The sequence below is a fragment of the Schistocerca cancellata genome, chromosome 3, assembly GCF_023864275.1.
Source record: "Schistocerca cancellata isolate TAMUIC-IGC-003103 chromosome 3, iqSchCanc2.1, whole genome shotgun sequence".
Classification (NCBI taxonomy): Eukaryota; Metazoa; Arthropoda; class Insecta; order Orthoptera; family Acrididae; genus Schistocerca; species Schistocerca cancellata.
This window is the reverse complement of record NC_064628.1, coordinates 578115316-578135532: the sequence shown is the minus strand read 5'-3', so window position 1 is coordinate 578135532 and position 20217 is coordinate 578115316. Positions and strand designations below refer to the sequence as shown.

At 43.9% G+C, this 20217-nt stretch overlaps 1 protein-coding gene across 2 annotated transcripts in view; it reads left to right on the top strand.

Annotated features, from left to right (window-relative positions):
• The window catches only part of LOC126175431 (solute carrier family 22 member 7-like), a 101779-nt gene that overhangs the window by 66073 nt on the left and 15489 nt on the right, over positions 1–20217 (top strand). For both annotated transcript variants that reach the window (XM_049922228.1, XM_049922229.1), the window contains exon 6: positions 18226–18447. In XM_049922228.1, coding sequence (XP_049778185.1) covers positions 18226–18447 — 222 coding nt within the window. The remainder of the gene's footprint in view (positions 1–18225; positions 18448–20217) is intronic.

The following is a 20217-nucleotide window of genomic DNA, read 5'->3' as shown; positions in this document are numbered from 1 at the left end:
AGTTTTAAAATCATGACTCTACGCCAGCGACAATCAAATCATTAGATTTTCTACAATCAACTTGATTCCATTTATTATTGCTAGAGTCATCCCTTCAATTTCTCCTCCTATAATTCCAAAACTGAACTAAGGGTTAAATTTAAAAGTTTTCCGCTTTGAAATAAATGAAAGTTATGGCGCGTGAGATTACATGGTATTGTATTTTATAAGTTGTTGCCTTCTGCTGTCCACTACACACAGCATCGGCTGTCAGTGTCACGAAGGTGTCTTACATGGCAGGGCTTGCTACTGGATTTGCAGTTCGAGAGAAGAGTCGCTTACATCCCCATATCGTCATCCAGATTTAAATTTTTCATGGTTTCCCTGAATCACTCAAGAGATTAGAAGGGCTGCCCATCGCTTTCCAAGTACCCAACTCTGCTTAACATTACAGCCTTAAACTGCAGTCTTATGCCTGGTCGTGGAAGAATGACACGAATGACTGGTTTGACGTGCATAGCTACTTCCTTTCCTCGTGGCAACAGTACTAACCAGGATTGCAGCATTTGGAAGTCCACATGGAGGCTGGCGGTTATTGGTAATGGATTTAGACCATCAAAAGTGTTTTTGTATTTTATTTATATTTTTCATCACGCCTCTTACTGCTTTGTTGAAAATTAAGTTTAGGGTTGAAGCTACTTGGAGAAGGACTGGCAGTCTTTGTAATCACCTGAGTAATTTAGGGAAACCATAGAAGAACATAAATCTGGATGACCATACGGGGATGTGAACGCCTCTTTTCTCGAATGTGAATCCAATGGTAGCAAGCCCTGCCTTGTGTGAGCTGACTCTGGAGTGCAATAAATACCAGAATTAGGGTAGCAGGATACTGAAATTGCATCCAACTACTGCTTTGCCTAGTGTTACATTCTTTCGGGAATAACAAACGGTGATTAAACATTGACAGGGGGTGTTCTTGTTGGTGTGGATGCAGGTATAACTCACTATAGTGTGTAAACATCTGGAAGAAGAGCTGGGTGAGGTCGACAGACTGTTAGACCGCTGTCCTGATCTGCAGCAACGTTGGATGACCTGAAACGAATGCTGTGGCATCTGTGGAGCACATGGAGTCGCCTGCAATCACTGACGCAGTTGCGCCTTCTAATTCGCTTGTCCTGGAAGGTCGACGTTTACCTGACAGTGAATAGCAAACAGTGACGAAGTCGCAGATATCTGGACGTACTTCGAAAGTGGGTACTGAACGCAGAGCTGTCCCTTACACCTCAAAAATGGATTTGAAGTATTTCCCACTGCTAAAAGTACATCTGAGCCAGCACAGGACGCTTCATATGTTGAGATTGGGCAGATCTTCCTGAAAGGTCCAAAGCAGTGCTTGCCACTGGGAGCATCATCGTTACACAGGTATTGATGCCCCTTGTGGAAGTTACAGGAGGGTTTGGGAAGAAAGGCTAGTGACCACCTTATCTGCTTGCCAGGCGATCTCGTGCAAGATGTTATCGAGGCTCTGCCGGGAGCGATTGAGACCACTGTATACACTCACTTGCAAATCGAACGACGACTGCCGCCTAAGTTTATAGATAATTCCCATTTTCTACAGACAGCTCCCTACTTCGATGAAGACAGTCTTGACTGTGGGGTGGAAGCAGATTTAGCATTTTGCATCATTGTTCCCAAGAGCGATAGTGATCCTCTGGTATGGACCCATACGGAAGGCTTAAAGAAGTGTCAGGCGAGTGTGTTATGATCTTGGATGCGGATTTCTCGACCTCCTCTGTTGGTTGGAGAACTGTAGATCAGGTGTACACTATAGGCAAGAAGTGGCTCCTCGTGTGGCGTCCATACCTGGGTGATTTAGGATAGAGAAATTCATCCACAAGAGCGATAAGATAAATTCTGATATCTGACTGGGAAGAGTATCAGTCCCACTGAAACGAAAATAATACCCACGCAGTGCTTGGGAGGGAAAGCTAGTTAAACCAACAGTCAATAACAAACGTACCGGGGTGGAGGGGGGGGGGGGGTGAGGTGGCGTTGTCGGGATTGGTGAAGGTAGATGGAATTACTTGGGACTGGAACATACATTGGTACTTAGACCATTCAGCAGAATTACTTATTGTGATTCCAAGTCATAACTTGTTCCACTAAAATTAAAAAAAAGTTAACGTTTCTGATTGGCGGCACTAAGCCACATAACAGGTTTTCAACACAACTAGCAAAATTTCTTTAACTAGTTTGAGGCACTAGCTACACATTTTTTTAAAAGAACGAGGTAATAACAAGTACAATGACATCTTGACCTAAAGCCAATGGGTACATCAAAAATGGTTCAAATGGCTCTGAGCACTATGGGACTTAATTACTGAGGTCATCAGTCCCCTAGAACTTAGAACTAATTAAACCTAACTAACCTAAGGACATCACACACATCCATGCCCGAGGCAGGATTCGAACCTGCGACCGTAGCGGTCACGCGGTTCCAAACTGACGCGCTTAGAACCGCACGGCCACACCGGCCGGCAAAATGGGTACAGATTTGCGAAGCAACAACCCAAAACAAAACCAACAGCCATTGGTACATGTAACTAGATAACAAGTAGACACTACAATGGATGCACAACGCCAAACAGCAACCATTTTAAAATTTATAATTTAATTGACCAACGTCTGTGGACTACAAAACATGGGCTCTGGTCACTACAGCAAAATATGCGAAGTTTAAAGATAATTTGCTTACGACTAATAAAATTTTTATCCTAAAATTGCATGAACACGAAAACTAGTCCTTGATAACTAACGACCTAAAATTTAAATCTCAAATGTAGCAAGTTTCCAAAATGACCTGGGACCTAACCCTTTTAAAATTACAAGATACATCACCAATAGTGAACCACATTTTTAGATACGAACTGTAAATGACTTAAACTTTGGGCACTATGGCATAAATCTATGGCACACTGTAGTTATTCAAAATGCCGCAACAGCCAGTTTGAACTACAAGTTAATAGGCCAATTTTCCTTAAGCCCTATTACGTAGGTAACAAAATAAAAGATGTTTGAAATCAGCAACCACATTGAGCAAAACGAAAACTGTCGGCTTCCTTAAAGTTTAACACTTAATTTGGTGCTTTGAGTTTTTGTCTTTACGAAGAATGATTTTTCATTTTGAGCTGAACAACCCAATTAAGCAATACGACCACTCTTTGTTCCTTTTAAAATTTAACCACTTACATTTGAACATCAGGTACTTGTCATCCAAGAGAATAATCCATAACTTTACTGTTGGAAATGATGAAACAAGAATACGTGGTCACTTACAGCACCTTGACATCTATCTTTTCAGTACTCAGGAATCAAAATTATACTAGCTATTACGTTGCAGAAGGTTTAGTAGCGCGTTTTGCTCTCATCATAGAAACAGGCTGTCAGTAAACAAAAGCCGTCAGCTGATAACGTTAAGCTACCACCATACTCAAGACGTTTCGTTGCTTACATATAAACTTCCTGCTTCTACAGCAAATAACAGAAAGAAACATTAATCCGCACTGGAACATGAAAGACAGCAACCTGCCACAATTCTCAAAGCATGAGCAAAAAAGATTGTCAACATTCAGGTAATGTAGTGGATCTAAGTAGAACATAGCAGTAGTTCAAACAATAGTGGTGTCCTCTCAGTTGATCACAGCCACATCACTGGCCCACTTTCGCCGTTCTTCGGTACGTCAAAACAACAGCCGAATACCGACTGCCAAGGAACTGGCCGTTGTGGCCAAGCAGTTCTGAGCACTTCAGTCTGGAACCGCGCTGCTGCTAAGGTTGCTGGTTCGAATCCTGCCCCTGGTATGGATGTGTGTGATGTCCTTAGGTTAGATAGGTTTAAGTAGTTCTAAGTCTAGGGGACTGATGACCTCAGATGTTAAGTCCCATAGTGGTCGGAGCCATTTGACTGCCAAGGCGCGGCCGTGCCCACCTCACGAGATTCCGTCAAACCCCTCCCACTGACGGCCCACAGCTCACTCTTCGAGCGTACGGGCAGAGGGCTTTTCCTATGCTCGGAACGAGTACGACCTCTGACTTTAGCCGCATCGATGCAAATACACAGCCGATAGACAGGTCCAGTCGATTCACACGAATCAGAAATTTTAAATTCTGATTTGAATGTATATTGCAGAGAGAGACTGAACGTGTTTCTGTCAGTAAAATATGCATCAAAATCTAGTTATATTCTGGATGTGAAATTAATTTGGGCAAAGATAAGTGTTAAACGTGGGTCAAACATGGGCGTCACTTACTGTCTGTAGAACAGTATCGGCGGCTCATGTGAGGGATAGCTTGGAGAACATTTTGCATAAATTTACTGGTCATGTTATAGTATTAGCTGGAAATTTCATCTTGGCTATTGACAGGGAGACTCAAATGAGTAATACATGTTGTAGGAATAGGGAAGCATGTGAAATGTTCTAAATGCCTTATTCTAAAATCACTTTCAGTAGCTAATCATGAGCCAACTCGTGAAAATACCCTATTAGAGCTCCATGTCATCAAGAGGCCAGAGCTAATCGACACAGTTAACTTAGACCAGGTATTCAGGGGTCAAGTAGCAATATAAATAAAGATAACAAAATGTTTCTGCTGAACAGGAGAACAACAAACAGATTGCAGACTAAGTGATAAACACAGAAATATCACACTCAGCTCCGACAACAGTACGCATCAATAGGCCAAATTCAGGAGTACTGTAGGGGCTAGGGGTCCTCTAATGGGTAGGTGACGTCAAATCCAGAGACTTCCGGCTTGGTAGCAGGTGACTCATTGTCGTATAATCAATCGTTTGTGGTATCCTCACTCAGTTCGCCCCATTAGCGGAGTGACTTTCTGTGGTAGATATTCCCAGTCAGTGGAAGAACTGTTTCAGGTAGTGGTGCTGCCTCCAAGCACTTTTATGCCTTCACTTTTATGTCTATAGCAAGGCAGGCTCCACAACTACGGAAAGTGAGGGAAGCGAAGACATATGGAGAATGAACCTGTGGCTGGTGACACCTGCTGATGGTGGATGTCAAGTGAATCCGCTGCTAGCCAGCATCACTACATTCTTCCTCTCTTAAAGAAATGGATCCTCCAATTTCCATGTTATGGTTGAACCTGTAACTATTTTATTTTTCACACAGTTCAAACTGAACACATGTTTATCCTGTCTTTAGCTCTCTATTCACATTGATGTCTGCCTCCTTAACTGAGTGGTAACTTGTTTGCCTACCATGCAGTGGGCCCCAGTGCGATTTCTGGCCAGTTTGGAGAGTTTCTCCGCTTGTGGTCTGGGTTCTACACTCCTGGAAATGGAAAAAAGAACACATTGACACCGGTGTGTCAGACCCACCATACTTGCTCCGGACACTGCGAGAGGGCTGTACAAGCAATGATCACACGCACGGCACAGCGGACACACCAGGAACCGCGGTGTTGGCCGTCGAATGGCGCTAGCTGCGCAGCATTTGTGCACCGCCGCCGTCAGTGTCAGCCAGTTTGCCGTGGCATACGGAGCTCCATCGCAGTCTTTAACACTGGTAGCATGCCGCGACAGTGTGGACGTGAACCGTATGTGCAGTTGACGGACTTTGAGCAAGGGCGTATAGTGGGCATGCGGGAGGCCGGGTGGACGTACCGCCGAATTGCTCAACACGTGGGGCGTGAGGTCTCCACAGTACATCGATGTTGTCGCCAGTGGTCGGCGGAAGGTGCACGTGCCCGTCGACCTGGGACCGGACCGCAGCGACGCACGGATGCACGCCAAGACCGTAGGATCCTACGCAGTGCCGTAGGGGACCGCACCGCCACTTCCCAGCAAATTAGGGACACTGTTGCTCCTGGGGTATCGGCGAGGACCATTCGCAACCGTCTCCATGAAGCTGGGCTACGGTCCCGCACACCGTTAGGCCGTCTTCCGCTCACGCCCCAACATCGTGCAGCCCGCTTCCTGTGGTGTCGCGACAGGCGTGAATGGAGGGACGAATGGAGACGTGTCGTCTTCAGCGATGAGAGTCGCTTCTGCCTTGGTGCCAATGATGGTCGTATGCGTGTTTGGCGCCGTGCAGGTGAGCGCCACAATCAGGACTGCATACGACCGAGGCACACAGGGCCAACACCCGGCATCATGGTGTGGGGAGCGATCTCCTACACTGGCTGTACACCACTGGTGATCGTCGAGGGGACACTGAATAGTTCACGGTACATCCAAACCGTCATCGAACCCATCGTTCTACCATTCCTAGACCGGCAAGGGAACTTGCTGTTCCAACAGGACAATGCACGTCCGCATGTATCCCGTGCCACCCAACGTGCTCTAGAAGGTGTAAGTCAACTACCCTGGCCAGCTAGATCTCCGGATCTGTCCCCCATTGAGCATGTTTGGGACTGGATGAAGCGTCGTCTCACGCGGTCTGCACGTCCAGCACGAACGCTGGTCCAACTGAGGCGCCAGGTGGAAATGGCATGGCAAGCCGTTCCACAGGACTACATCCAACATCTCTACGATCGTCTCCATGGGAGAATAGCAGCCTGCATTGCTGCGAAAGGTGGATATACACTGTACTAGTGCCGACATTGTGCATGCTCTGTTGCCTGTGTCTATGTGCCTGTGGTTCTGTCAGTGTGATCATGTGATGTATCTGACCCCAGGAATGTGTCAATAAAGTTTCCCCTTCCTGGAACAATGAATTCACGGTGTTCTTATTTAAATTTCCAGGAGTGTATGTTGTCCTCCTCATCATTTCATCATCACCAATATGCAAGTCGCCCAGTGTGGCGTCACCTGAAATAAGACTTGCAACCCAGCCGCCAATCTTCCCTAGATAGAGTCTCCTAGCCATCAATGCCACACGATCATTTTATATTCACATTGATCAAACTATAAAATATTCACAGAGTCACTTTTGGATTTTTCAGTTTTTATGCAGTTTCTCGGTGAGTGCTGACATATAGGTAGTTAGTAAAGGACTGTATGTCTAAGGTTGACAGTGCTGTACACTTGCCTGTAACTTCTAAATTCATAGGAGCTAGTGTAATTGTTTTATATGTTCAGATATAAAATTAGTATCCTGACTGGTTGTCATGGTTCTTAGTGCCCCACACTTCAAGATCCATTGCTAAACCATTGTGTGTACTACCCCTCTGCCTGTTGATTGATACAGAACACAGCACTAAAAGTGGTCAGAAATGATTTAAACATACTTCTTACCTGCTGATATTCACATGAAGGGCCCAAGAATACCCATACCATTCATTCAGAACGGTTGTTGGCCTCCAGTAATCTCTAAAATGGTACCCACTGATGCCTAAGTTCTGTTCTTAGAGCGCAGAGCACACAATTAATTACATTCTGCCCTATATCCTGCTTGTATGTGCAACAACAGTAGTTCTCTGTGAAACATTGTTCCATTGTTCATCACTTTCCACAACTTACTAAGCTCGTTACATTAACTTCCTGGTACATGATAGTCTGTCAATTTAGTCTGACAGATTAAGTTTGGTAATAGGTGATTTACTTAGTTGGTTGAGTCTACCATGAAGACCCTGCTCCAACATCCAGCAGGAGGGGTGGGCATTCAACCCACAGTCCTCTGTGTTGACACATTGTTGTATGGTCATCTCAGTGAGCATAGCTTAGAAGCGGAGCGACCTCGTTTGGTAGACATTCCTACTTGGCGGTGGGGTTCTCAAGTACTGGCACAATGGTCAGGTCAGGCACTACTACATTGATAGCAAATAGGCTAGAGACCTGCTCCAGATGTGATAACTGACAGAAGGCATGACACCCGGAGAGCAAAACATGGTTTCGGCATCTGGCTAGCAGCGCATGAGAATGGTGGACATGCTGTGGATCAGATGCTGGGAAGGTCTCAGGTTGCTCATAAACCCATCGGCGCTAAGGCTGGACCCTTATACAGGCAGCTCATAGGATGGCGAATGGGGACAGCTGCTCCTGCGGGTGGCAGGTGAAGAGTAGTGTCCCCTCAGCAACAGGCCGATTACTGACACGACAGCAGTCGCCAGTTTGGTTACTCTTGCTGACTGGACGGCCAGTATTTACACACATCTGTGTCATCAGCCATTTTGACAAACAGACGCACTGCTTTTTAAGTATCCTTGATTGCCACTGGTCACCATTCGAGTGGTCATGCTGGTCAGCTGAAGCAGCCATGATGGCACAATGCTATGCAAGAGGATTACTGCTAAAACTTGGTCTGGCCAGCACTGGTACATTATGTTACACCTTTGATACGCAGGTATCAAGCAAAGTTGTAGGGTTGCAACACCTTCTGTAGTTCGACAACTGTGCTGAGAGATGTGCCAAAGTAATAAAGCGGTCGTGGCAAAACTGCCAAAGCTCTCCTTCCTCCTCCCCTGCCCCCTGACCTCACGAAACAACTTCCCTACAAATTGTTTCATGCAGATTTAGCATTTTTGATAATTTCTTAGGGGGATTAATAACACTCAATCATTATTGAAAAAATATTATGTGCTGATGGAAAAAGCTGCATACAACAAATTAAATGTATCATTGTATTCTAAGAAAATTGAATGTAAAACAAGGTCTGTAACTTGTTGTTTAGGCAGCAACTGTACATTAGTTGTATGATGTATAGTAAAGAAGAGATTTTATATGTTCCCCATAAATGATTGATAATACACAAATTACATATTCCCACGATACTATCGGTGAAACAGCGACAAATACAGTGCTGAGACAGTACATGTTTGTGTCTACAGTCGCAGTTTATTTATTTTGCCTAATGATTACTGGTTTTGGCACACAGTACCATCCTCAGTCCATTTCCTGGCACGTAGCCGTCAGCTTATTTCGCAGTTACGTATTTGACACACCTACTTTGGAAATAAGTGAGACGAATGTGGGCCAGGGGATGGCCTGAGAACAGTACAGCGTACTGAATATGGTAACCCTTACAAATAAATTGCGACTGTAGATACAAACATATGTTTTTACTACATAAATTACTAATTAAGTACAATCGTGTACGATACAGAAATATAAGAAAAAGGGCTGAAGTTGTCGAGGGAATATTCCGTTCTAGCAATTTTGTTTTTGTTATCATTTTTTTTTTTGCATTACCTTGCTTGCAGCGAAAGAAATCCATTCATTTTGACACTGAACTAAATTTTAACAGTAGTGTCGGGTTTTATCTGCAGGATAGCTAATCTGACGGCCTGCCTATGTCTATGGTTGACCTTATGTAATTATTTTATCATCATCAAAATTGCTAAATACGGCTTCACAAGATGAAGCCGTCACTGGACTTGTCTTACGAATCCTCAAAGCTGTTTCGATGCAGTGATAAGCTTCTCTTAACTCTCACTCATACCCTCAAAATGTCCAAATGTGAAGCCAATTCAGTGCTCTTAACTAGATGTTTGACCTTAAACTTGAAAATTACTTAATTTGGCATCAAGATCTGATATAAATTTTTCTAAGTAAAACATAGGTTTCATTAAAGGCGTTTCTTTAATCAGGAAATTACAGTAAGATGAATTGCTGTAATATATTTATGGTATCTCTTTCATATTTCACTTATTATTTTATCAAATATTGTGAACCTCTCGAGGTCAGCGAGCCTTCATGTAGTTTTCAGTAGACAGATATCGGAAGAAAAATTGGCAAAAAAATGTTCGAATAACGCATATGTGTCACTACTCTCTTGCTCGTATTTGAGGTCCTATAACGTCGTAGCGAAGTAGCAGTAAGTGATCCATTACCGAAAATAAGCGAGCTGTGTATGTGGGAACTATGTGAAGCACTCTAGTTGGACGAAATGAAACAGTGTCAACATTGTTGCAGGTGTAGGGAAATCATTTTTCTCTTAGACATAATGTAGGAACAAGGTTGGCATTAGAACCCACGAACTTCTTCCGGTTATTTCTTCAACCTTCTCTGTTGAGGTTTCTTCCAGTCAGCTTTTGCGCCAGCTTTGTTCCTGCTCCCTTGGTGGGGGCCTGTGACCAAATTACAAAGCTGCTACGAAAGCAAAGAGAGTTTCATTGCAAATTTAAACGTTGCAAAAGCGCCACAGACCAAAAAACCGCACAAAGCCTAAATTACCTTAAAGATGACCTCCCATGGAGCATTTAAGGAATTGGAAAGTAAAATTCTATCTACCGACTTAGGTTTATGTTAAATCCGTAAACGGATCGAAGCCATCTGTCCAGACACACTGTCGCCATAATGACATCGACATGAAGGGTGACACAAAGAACGCCAAAATACTGAAAGTTTTTTTCCAAAACTGTGTCACCCTGATACATCCCACTCTAGGTCCGCCTTAAAATTGTCGTACGAACGTGAGAATGACAAGTATCGAAATAAGCGACCATGGCATGGAACAGAAACTTAAAACGTTCAACAGATAGAAGGTCAAGCTATCTGACGGAATACCATTGGTTTCTATATGGATTAGGGGAAAGACCTAGCCCCTCTTATGGCAGCAGTGTACCGTATGTCTGTGGAGAAGCGAAACGTTGCTAATGATTGGAAAAAGGTACATGTCAATCCCGTTTTCAATAAGGGTCGTCGAACAGGCGCTCAAAACTATTGGCCTATATCTGATGTGGGTCTGTTGTACAATTTTGGGACATGTTGTATTTTCCATTTTAGTGATTCACATTTTATACCCTCATATACTGTTACAAGTATGTATATATTGTTAACACTAGAAGTACTGTGTGGGTCATTTTTGACCCACGATGGTTTTTCGAGGACCGTAGCCCCCTCCTGAATCATCACAGGATCAAACGCTCCCGTGACTTTTCATCATTTATGGGGTTGTACAACTCATCAAAATTTCATCCCCCTAGCTCACCTAGAAGCATGAAAAATTTATCTGTTATACCAGTAGTGCCATGTGGGTCATTTTTGACCCATACGCATTTTAACGCAATTTGATATCAGTAACACCGGCTTTCAGAAACTAAATAGCTTCTGGGCGTGCCTAGACGTTATTCACGAGATGTTAGAGTATATTATGATACTCTGGGCCAAAAAGAACGTGAAATACGAAGTATTCACAAGTCGGCTGATGTTTTGTATCAGCGCGGCTTTCTGTTTCCTATGGAGTGGCGACGTGTAGACCTACGGAATGACACGAGGAAGCTACAGAATAACATATTATACAGTGAAGTCCACCCGTGGTCTAGGGGTTGCGAGTTAGATTCATAACCACAACGTCTTCGGTCTGGGGTTCGATCCCCGCCACTGTCTAAATTTTGATAAATAATCAGCATTGGCGGCCGAAGACTTCCGGCATAAGAAGTCAGCCTCATTCTGCCAACGGCCTTGTCAAAGAGGGCGGAGGAGCGGATAGAGGTTCAGGGCACTCTCTTGTCCTAGTGGTGGGAAATTGCTCGTAAAGGCGGAAGAACCAGCAATGATCAACGGCATGAGGATGCAGAATTCAATGGAAACCACTGCATTAAAGACACGTAACGTGTATCCACAGGACATGTGGCCTGTATTTGAAGAAGTGTCATGATGATCTCTCCATTGGCAAAAGATTCCGGAATAGTCCTCCATTCGAATCTCCGGGAGGGGACTGCCAAGGGGGAGGTTACCATGAGAAAAAGATTGAATAATCTACGAAAGGATAACGTTCTACGAGTCGGGGCGTGGAATGTCAGAAGCTTGAACGTGGTAGGGAAACTAGAAAATCCGAAAAGGGAAATGCAAAGGCTCAATCTAGATATAGTAGGGGTCAGTGAAGTGAAGTGGAAGGAAGACAAGGATTTCTGGTCGAATGAGTATCGGATAATATCAACAGCAGCAGAAAATGGTGTAACAGTGTAGGATTCGTTATGAATAGGAAGGCAGGGCAGAGAGTGTGTTACTGTGAACAGTTCAGTGACCGGGTTGTTCTAATCAGAATCGACAGCAGACCAACACCGACAACGATAGTTCAGGTATACATGCCGACGTCGCAAGCTGAAGATGAACAGATAGAGAAAGTGTATGAGGATATTGAAAGAGTAATGCAGTATGTAAAGGGGGACGAAAATCTAATAGTCATGGGCGACTGGAATGCAGTTGTAGGAGAAGGAGTAGAAGAAAAGGTTACAGGAGAATATGGGCTTGGGACAAGGAATGAAAGAGGAGAAAGACTAATTGAGTTCTGTAACAAGTTTCAGCTAGTAATAGCGAATACCCTGTTCAAGAATCACAAGAGGAGGAGGTATACTTGGAGAAGGCCAGGAGATACGGGAAGATTTCAATTAGATTACATCATGATCAGACAGAGATTCCGAAATCAGATACTGGGTTGTAAGGCGTACCCAGGAGCGGATATAGACTCAGATCACAATGTAGTAGTGATGAAGAGTAGGCTGAAGTTCAAGACATTAGTCAGGAAGAATCAATACGCAAAGAAGTGGGATACAGAAGTACTAAGGAATGCCGAGATACGTTTGAAGTTCTCTAACGCTATAGATACAGCAATAAGGAATAGCGCAGTAGGCAGTACAGTTGAAGAGGAATGGACATCTCTAAAAAGGCCATCACAGAAGTTGGGAAGGAAAACATAGGTACAAAGAAGGTAGGTGCGAAGAAACCATGGGTAACAGAAGAAATACTTCAGTTCATTGATGAAATGAGGAAGTACAAACATGTTCCGGGAAAATCAGGAATACAGAAATACAAGTCGCTGAGGAATGAAATAAATAGGAAGTGCAGGGGAGCTAAGACGAAATGGCTGCAGGAAAAATGAGAAGACATCGAAAAAGATATGATTGTCGGAAGGACAGACTCAGCATACAGGAAAGTCAAAACAGCCTTTGGTGACATTAAAAGCAACGATGGTAACATTAAGAGTGCAACGGGAATTCCACTGTTAAATGCAGAGGAGAGGGCAGATAGGTGGAAAGAATACATTGAAAGCCTCTATGAGGGTGAAGATTTGTCTGATGTGATAGAAGAAGAAACAGGAGTCGATTTAGAAGAGATAGGGGATCCAGTATTAGAATCGGAATTTAAAAGAGCTTTGGAGGACTTATGGTCAAATAAGGCAGAAGGGATAGATAACATTCCATCAGAATTTCTAAAATCATTGGGGGGAAGTGGCAACAAAACGACTATTCACGCTGGTGTGTAGAATATATGAGTCTGGCGATATACCATCATCATCCACACAATTCCGAAGACGGCAAGAGCTGACAAGTGCGAGAATTATCGCACAATCAGCTTAGCAGCTCATGCATCGAAGCTGCTTACAAGAATAATATACAGAAGAATGACAAGAAAATTTAGAATGCGCTAGGTGACGATCAGTTTGGATTTAGGAAAAGTAAAGGGACGAGAGAGGCAATTCTGACGTTACGGCTAATAATGGAAGCAAGGCTAAAGAAAAATCAAGACACTTTCATAGGATTTGTCGACCTGGAAAAAGCGTTCGACAATATAAAATGGTGAAAGCTGTTCGAGATTCTGAAAAAAGTAGGGGTAAGCTATAGGGAGAGACGGGTCATATACAATATATACACCAACCAACAGGGAATAATAAGAGTGGACGATCAAGAACGAAGTGCTCGTATTAAGAATTGTGTAAGACAAGGCTGTAGCCTTTCGCCCCTACTCTTCAATCTGTATATCGAGGAAGCAATGATGGAAATAAAAGAAAGGTTCAGGAGTGGAATTAAAATACAAGGTGAAAGGGTATCAATGATACGATTCGCTGATGACATTGCTATCCTGAGTGAAAGTGAAGAAGAATTAGATGATCTGCTGAACGGAATGAACAGTCTAATGAGTACACAGTATGGTTTGAGAGTAAATCGGAGAAAGACGAAGGTAATCAGAAGTAGTAGAAATGATAACAGCGAGAAACTTAATATCAGGATTGATGGTCACGAAGTCAATGAAGTTAAGGAATTCCGCTACCTAGGCAGTAAAATAACCAATGACGGACGGAGCAAGGAGGACATCAAAAGCAGACTCGCTATGGCAAAAAAGGCATTTCTGGCCAAGAGAAGTCTACTAATATCAAATACCGGCCTTAATTTGAGGAAGAAATTTCTGAGGATGTACATCTGAAGTACAGCATTGTATGGTAGTGAAACATGGACTGTGGGAAAACCGGAATAGAAGAGAATCGAAGCATTTGAGATGTGGTGCTATAGACGAATGTTGAAAATTAGGTGGACTGATAAGGTAAGGAATGAGGAGGTTCTACGCAGAACCGGAGAGGAAAGGAATATGTGGAAAACACTGATAAGGAGAAGGGACAGGATGATAGGTCATCTGCTAAGACATGAGGGAATGACTTCCATGGCTGTAGAGGGCAAAAACTGTAGAGGAAGACAGAGATTGGAATACGTCAACCAAATAATTGAGGACGTAGGTTGCAAGTGCTACTCTGAGATGAAGAGGTTAGCACAGGAAAGGAATTCGTGGCGGGTCGCATCAAACCAGTCAGTAGACTGATGACCCCCCAAAAAAAAAAGTTCTCTTGCACGACAGCAGATGCCAGGTGCGTCGCCCTTAAGGGACATCACGACTAACAGCTTCTTCACCTCCTGAAACTGGCAGATGAGCTGAAACAAAATGGAACAAGTTTACTTGGAGCTTTTCAGAGATTACTCAAGGAGGTCCTTCCTGCAGCATGAAGTGGAGATGACATATTGTATGCAACACACTTACAAGTAAGGCGACAATCTACTCACAGCTTACCAGGAGAGAAAGGAAAAAAAAAACCCGTATTCTGAATAACAAGTATGCTGGATGTCAGACGAATGAGAATACTGGGAAGAAACTTCCAGACACTGTGAAGTTTTATAATGGGACTAAGGATAGAGTCGATGTAATTGACCAAATGGCTAGACACTGCAGTGTCCGAGCTGGCACCCACCGAAGGCCTGTGCGCGTCTTTTACAATATTCTCGACCTTGCCATGATAACGCTCACACAGTTTTTAAATTACCTAGCTCTAAGAAGATTTCACGTCGGGACTTCATCCTCAGAGTAGCAGATGAGCTTGCTGCCCTCTAGAAACTGCAGACAGGAGCCTGTCTCCCCTTGCAGGCACTCGATACCGGCGCTGGCCAGTATGGAAAAGGCGCTGTCAAATTCAGGACTTTTATCCTGAGAGTCACAGATGAGCTTGCTGCCTCTTACAAACATCCGAGAGAGGTCAATTTCCCCTTTCAGGCACTCGATAGCGGCACTGGCCAATATGGAAATGGATGTTCTTGTCAAATTCAGTTTCCTCAAGCAACAAAACAACAAAGGGAAATAAAACATCAAGCGTATGCTTCAAGTGCAACAAGCATGGGTGCAAAAGCTGCCGAGCAAAAACTCTTGTCGAATGTCTGACTCCCGGCTGAGGCAATTCTGTCGAGTCCTTGTTCTTAAATATTTCCAAATATTTATTGTTATAGGCTGAAGTTATTTGTTCTTATGTTTTAGTTCCTTAACTGCAATAACCAAGAAATCATGCAGAGCATTTTAGTCACCTGCTGCATTTTAGGATCTTCCACAAATATTTGGTACTTACCTTATTTTTCTATAAAAGTAAAAATATTATTAATACTTATGTAGGCCGAGCGGTTCTAGGCGCTTCAGTCTGGAACCGCGCGACCGCTACGGTCGCAGGTTCGGATCCTGCCTCGGGCATGGATGTGTGTGATGTCCTTAGGTTAGTTAGGTTTAAGTACTTCTAAGTTCTAGGGCACTGACGACCTCATATGTTAAGTCCCATAGTGCTCAGAGCCACTTGAACCAATACTCACGTAAACAATATACACTCCTGGAAATTGAAATAAGAACACCGTGAATTCATTGTCACAGGAAGGGGAAACTTTATTGACACATTCCTGGGGTCAGATACATCACATGATCACACTGACAGAACCACAGGCACATAGACACAGGCAACAGAGCATGCACAATGTCGGCACTAGTACAGTGTATATCCACCATTCGCAGCAATGCAGGCTGCTATTCTCCCATGGAGACGATCGTAGAGATGCTGGATGTAGTCCTGTGGAACGGCTTGCCATGCCATTTCCACCTGGCGCCTCAGTTGGACCAGCGTTCGTGCTGGACGTGCAGACCGCGTGAGACGACGCTTCATCCAGTCCCAAACATGCTCAATGGGGTACAGATCCGGAGATCTTGCTGGCCAGGGTAGTTGACTTACACCTTCTAGAGCACGTTGGGTGGCACGGGATACATGCGGTCGTGGATTGTCCTGTTGGAACAGCAAGTTCCCTTGCCGGTCTAGGAATGGTAGAACGATGGGTTCGATGACGGTTTGGATGTACCGTGCACTATTCAGTGTCCCCTCGACGATCACCAGTGGTGTACGGCCAGTGTAGGAGATCGCTCCCCACACCATGATGCCGGGTGTTGGCCCTGTGTGCCTCGGTCGTATGCAGTCCTGATTGTGGCGCTCACCTGCACGGCGCCAAACACGCATACGACCATCATTGGCACCAAGGCAGAAGCGACTCTCATCGCTGAAGACGACACGTCTCCATTCGTCCCTCCATTCACGCCTGTCGCGACACCACTAGAGGCAGGCTGCACGATGTTGGGGCGTGAGCGGAAGACGGCCTAACGGTGTGCGGGACCGTAGCCCAGCTTCATGGAGACGGTTGCGAATGGTCCTCGCCGATACCCCAGGAGCAACAGTGTCCCTAATTTGCTGGGAAGTGGCGGTGCGGTCCCCTACGGCACTGCGTAGGATCCTACGGTCTTGGCGTGCATCCGTGCGTCGCTGCGGTCCGGTCCCAGGTCGACGGGCACGTGCACCTTCCGCCGACCACTGGCGACAACATCGATGTACTGTGGAGACCTCACGCCCCACGTGTTGAGCAATTCGGCGGTACGTCCACCCGGCCTCCCGCATGCCCACTATACGCCCTCGCTCAAAGTCCGTCAACTGCACATACGGTTCACGTCCACGCTGTCGCGGCATGCTACCAGTGTTAAAGACTGCGATGGAGCTCCGTATGCCACGGCAAACTGGCTGACACTGACGGCGGCGGTGCACAAATGCTGCGCAGCTAGCGCCATTCGATGGCCAACACTGCGGTTCCTGGTGTGTCCGCTGTGCCGTGCGTGTGATCATTGCTTGTACAGCCCTCTCGCAGTGTCCGGAGCAAGTATGGTGGGTCTGACACACCGGTGTCAATGTGTTCTTTTTTCCATTTCCAGGAGTGTATTTTGATTCTGTTTCAATCGTTTTATAAATAAAAACATTATAACATTGTTTTACCTCCTTGTTTGAACGACGGTTGATTAAGATTGTAGAATTCCTTCTCTAAAATTAAAATAAAAAATGCTTACTCTGAAAATTTATGTTTGACAGTGTACTATTCATTTAGAGACTTATTGCCAACATGAAGACACTCGGAACACCACCCAAATACGAATGAAACGATGGTTTTATACTGTGAGTCAAAAATGATCCACATGGTACAACTAGGGTTACGGGGAAGTGTGGCACTTCTAGTGTTACTCATTATTATTCAACAGACTGCTGCCATCTGGTGGTACTCCTCTGTATTACTTTATTAACCCAACTGGCATCCGGCAGTGTGCAGCTGGCTGTCAACTCAGACACATGTGTCACTTCGTGTTAGGCCATGAGGACACATATTTTTTAGTGTTTTTCTCTCTTTTAACCATGAGGTAAAGTTAGTTTTGGTATGTATATATTTATATTTGCTGTAATAACTCATCTAAAAGTAATTTAGTTTTTTTATTTCAAATTCACAGTCCGTTACGCCGGTGCAAAATAAACATACGGTTTGTCGCACAGCAGGATTTCATAACCTCTGCACGGAGATATGCCAAAAACAAATTTACGATTACGGCTACAACAGTGTAATAGTTTCGTGATATTTGTAACCTTGCAAATCTGAAGATAGCAGCTTAGCCCTGCCGAAACTAATAATCCAGTGTATCTGCATGCGATTAAGGGCGGACTTCGTATCTGAAACTTTCTTTACATTAGAAAGTCTCTTCGGGTTTTACTATTTCGTTTAATCAAAGCTACAGGTTTAATACGCAATGGAAACGTACCAAAGATCCTACAATTTTCTTTCAGCTGGGATTATTTATTACCTACGTTATTTATTTATTTGAAATGATCATCGGCATTTGCTTCAAATGTATTGGAAGAGAAAGTTGTTATTGTGTTTACTTGTTTATTTATTTATATTTTTGTTCTTTAGGTATTTACCCGAGTCTCCAAGATGGCTACTAAGCAAAGGGCGTCCTGATGAGGCGCTGAAGATTCTCGAACGTGTGGCGGCAACAAATGGCAAGCCGTTACCTCCTGATACCACAATGAAGCTTAAATTTTTGTGTCATCAAAGAACTCCCAATATGGGAATAATAAACATCTTAACGAACAGGAATCTCTTCAAAAACACAATTCTGCTTGTGATTAGCAGGTAACAGCAATTAAATCATAGCATTTTACATTCAGTTTAAAGGACAGCAACTACTTTAAATTAGTATTAATTACATGTTACCTATTACTTCTTTCTGAAATGAAAACGAATAAAGCAAATAAGCATTACTTAAACAGGGTTAAGGTAATTGCCATTGTTTTAAAAAGAACTGCTGCAGTAAGGAACTACGATTTCAGTGTAGTAGGTTATGAATTGTGTACACGTAAAGCATTTTTGATCACAGTGATAGAGTTAGTTGTTAAAGTTAATCTTACGTCTTTCGTCAAATTTCCTATGAACAATTGAAATATTTTAGACGTTAACTTCACATGTTTTGCTAGATAGCGGTCGCGCGGTTCCAGACTGTAGAGCCTTTAACCGCTTGGCCACCACGACCGGCGCTCACAATCAGCAACAAATAAAACAAACTTACGTAGAGAATAATATTTTAAGATGTTCTTTATTTGAATTCACGTTGGTGAAATCTGCTGCGAGTCAAGTAAAGTAGGCCGTTTACGTCAAGGGGCAGGGGCGGTAAGCAGCTTTACTGTGTGGCTAGAGGATGTGAGTGGGGGATGTTTTGCTGTTTATCTCTCGTTGCTGACAACTCATGGGAGTCTGTGCCTCGTACCGATCAGACGCTATAGTATAAATTTCAAAGAGAAGTGAAATCCGATATTGCAGTGCGTGTCTTATTCTGAATTAAAATACAAAGATCCTCAGAACATGCACGCATGTCGGAAAGAACAGGAACTGCAGCGGCTATAGGCGTTATGGAATACATTAATGCATGCACGTCCGAGGGAACACTACATCGCACAGTAATTCGGAATAACGCAGGCACTCCAGTGTTGTATTTATCCGCCAACACTGGGCAAGCGACTTTCAAGTACAATGTCTCCCCTGTACGGGAATCAACATAACGGCTGTACAGGTGCAGGTTGTAGACACATGGTTGACGACATGTGGCAGCTTGGGTCTGGCCTTGAGTCATGCTCGGGTAGTCAAATGCTAAGGCGACCGCCAGCAATTAGCGGGAAATCCGGGTTCGAGTCACGGTCCTTCACAAATTTCCATTATCGTCATTCCATTTTACAGCTGATTGCGAATACATTCTATGGAAGCAAAATGCAGTCGTCAGTGCGCATTATAGAGACGGCCATCTTAAGACGCAATACATATTTGTGGCAAGGAATATGGAATTAATAAATCTGCTGTAATGCAACGCAATGAGTAGAAGGAAAATTACATTCAAAGCATTTAGTAAATGTTTGTGATCGAGATGCATATTCCATAACGCATTTAAATATAGGTACTATTAAGGTTACTAATTAATTAATAAACTGCTCACACAACACAACAACAATTCGTCAGGCAATTACAGTGTCGCAACTTTGGGGGTCTCTTGGTTGGCAGCATTCTGAAACAGAAGAGTCGACACGAAGTTTTCCGAATGATGCCGACTTCTACCGATCAGTACTTGGGAGCCAGCATCCAACTTTCTATAGCTAGTCTGTTGGGGGCTCATAACACACTAATTCACGTAAGTTACCATTCAGTAATGAGATCGGTACATATGCAGCCCGAGAGGCCGCTCCACAATGTCAGTGTTGGCTCTTGAATAGAAACATTTGACAACCACTGATTTAGACGATGGCTCCAGGCTGAATACACGAGGACACTCCAAACCTCTCTCATTTTGTAACAAAGAAATTTAAAATAATTACTTAATTTCTCTAGCTACTTATCGAAACTACTACATCTTTCAAT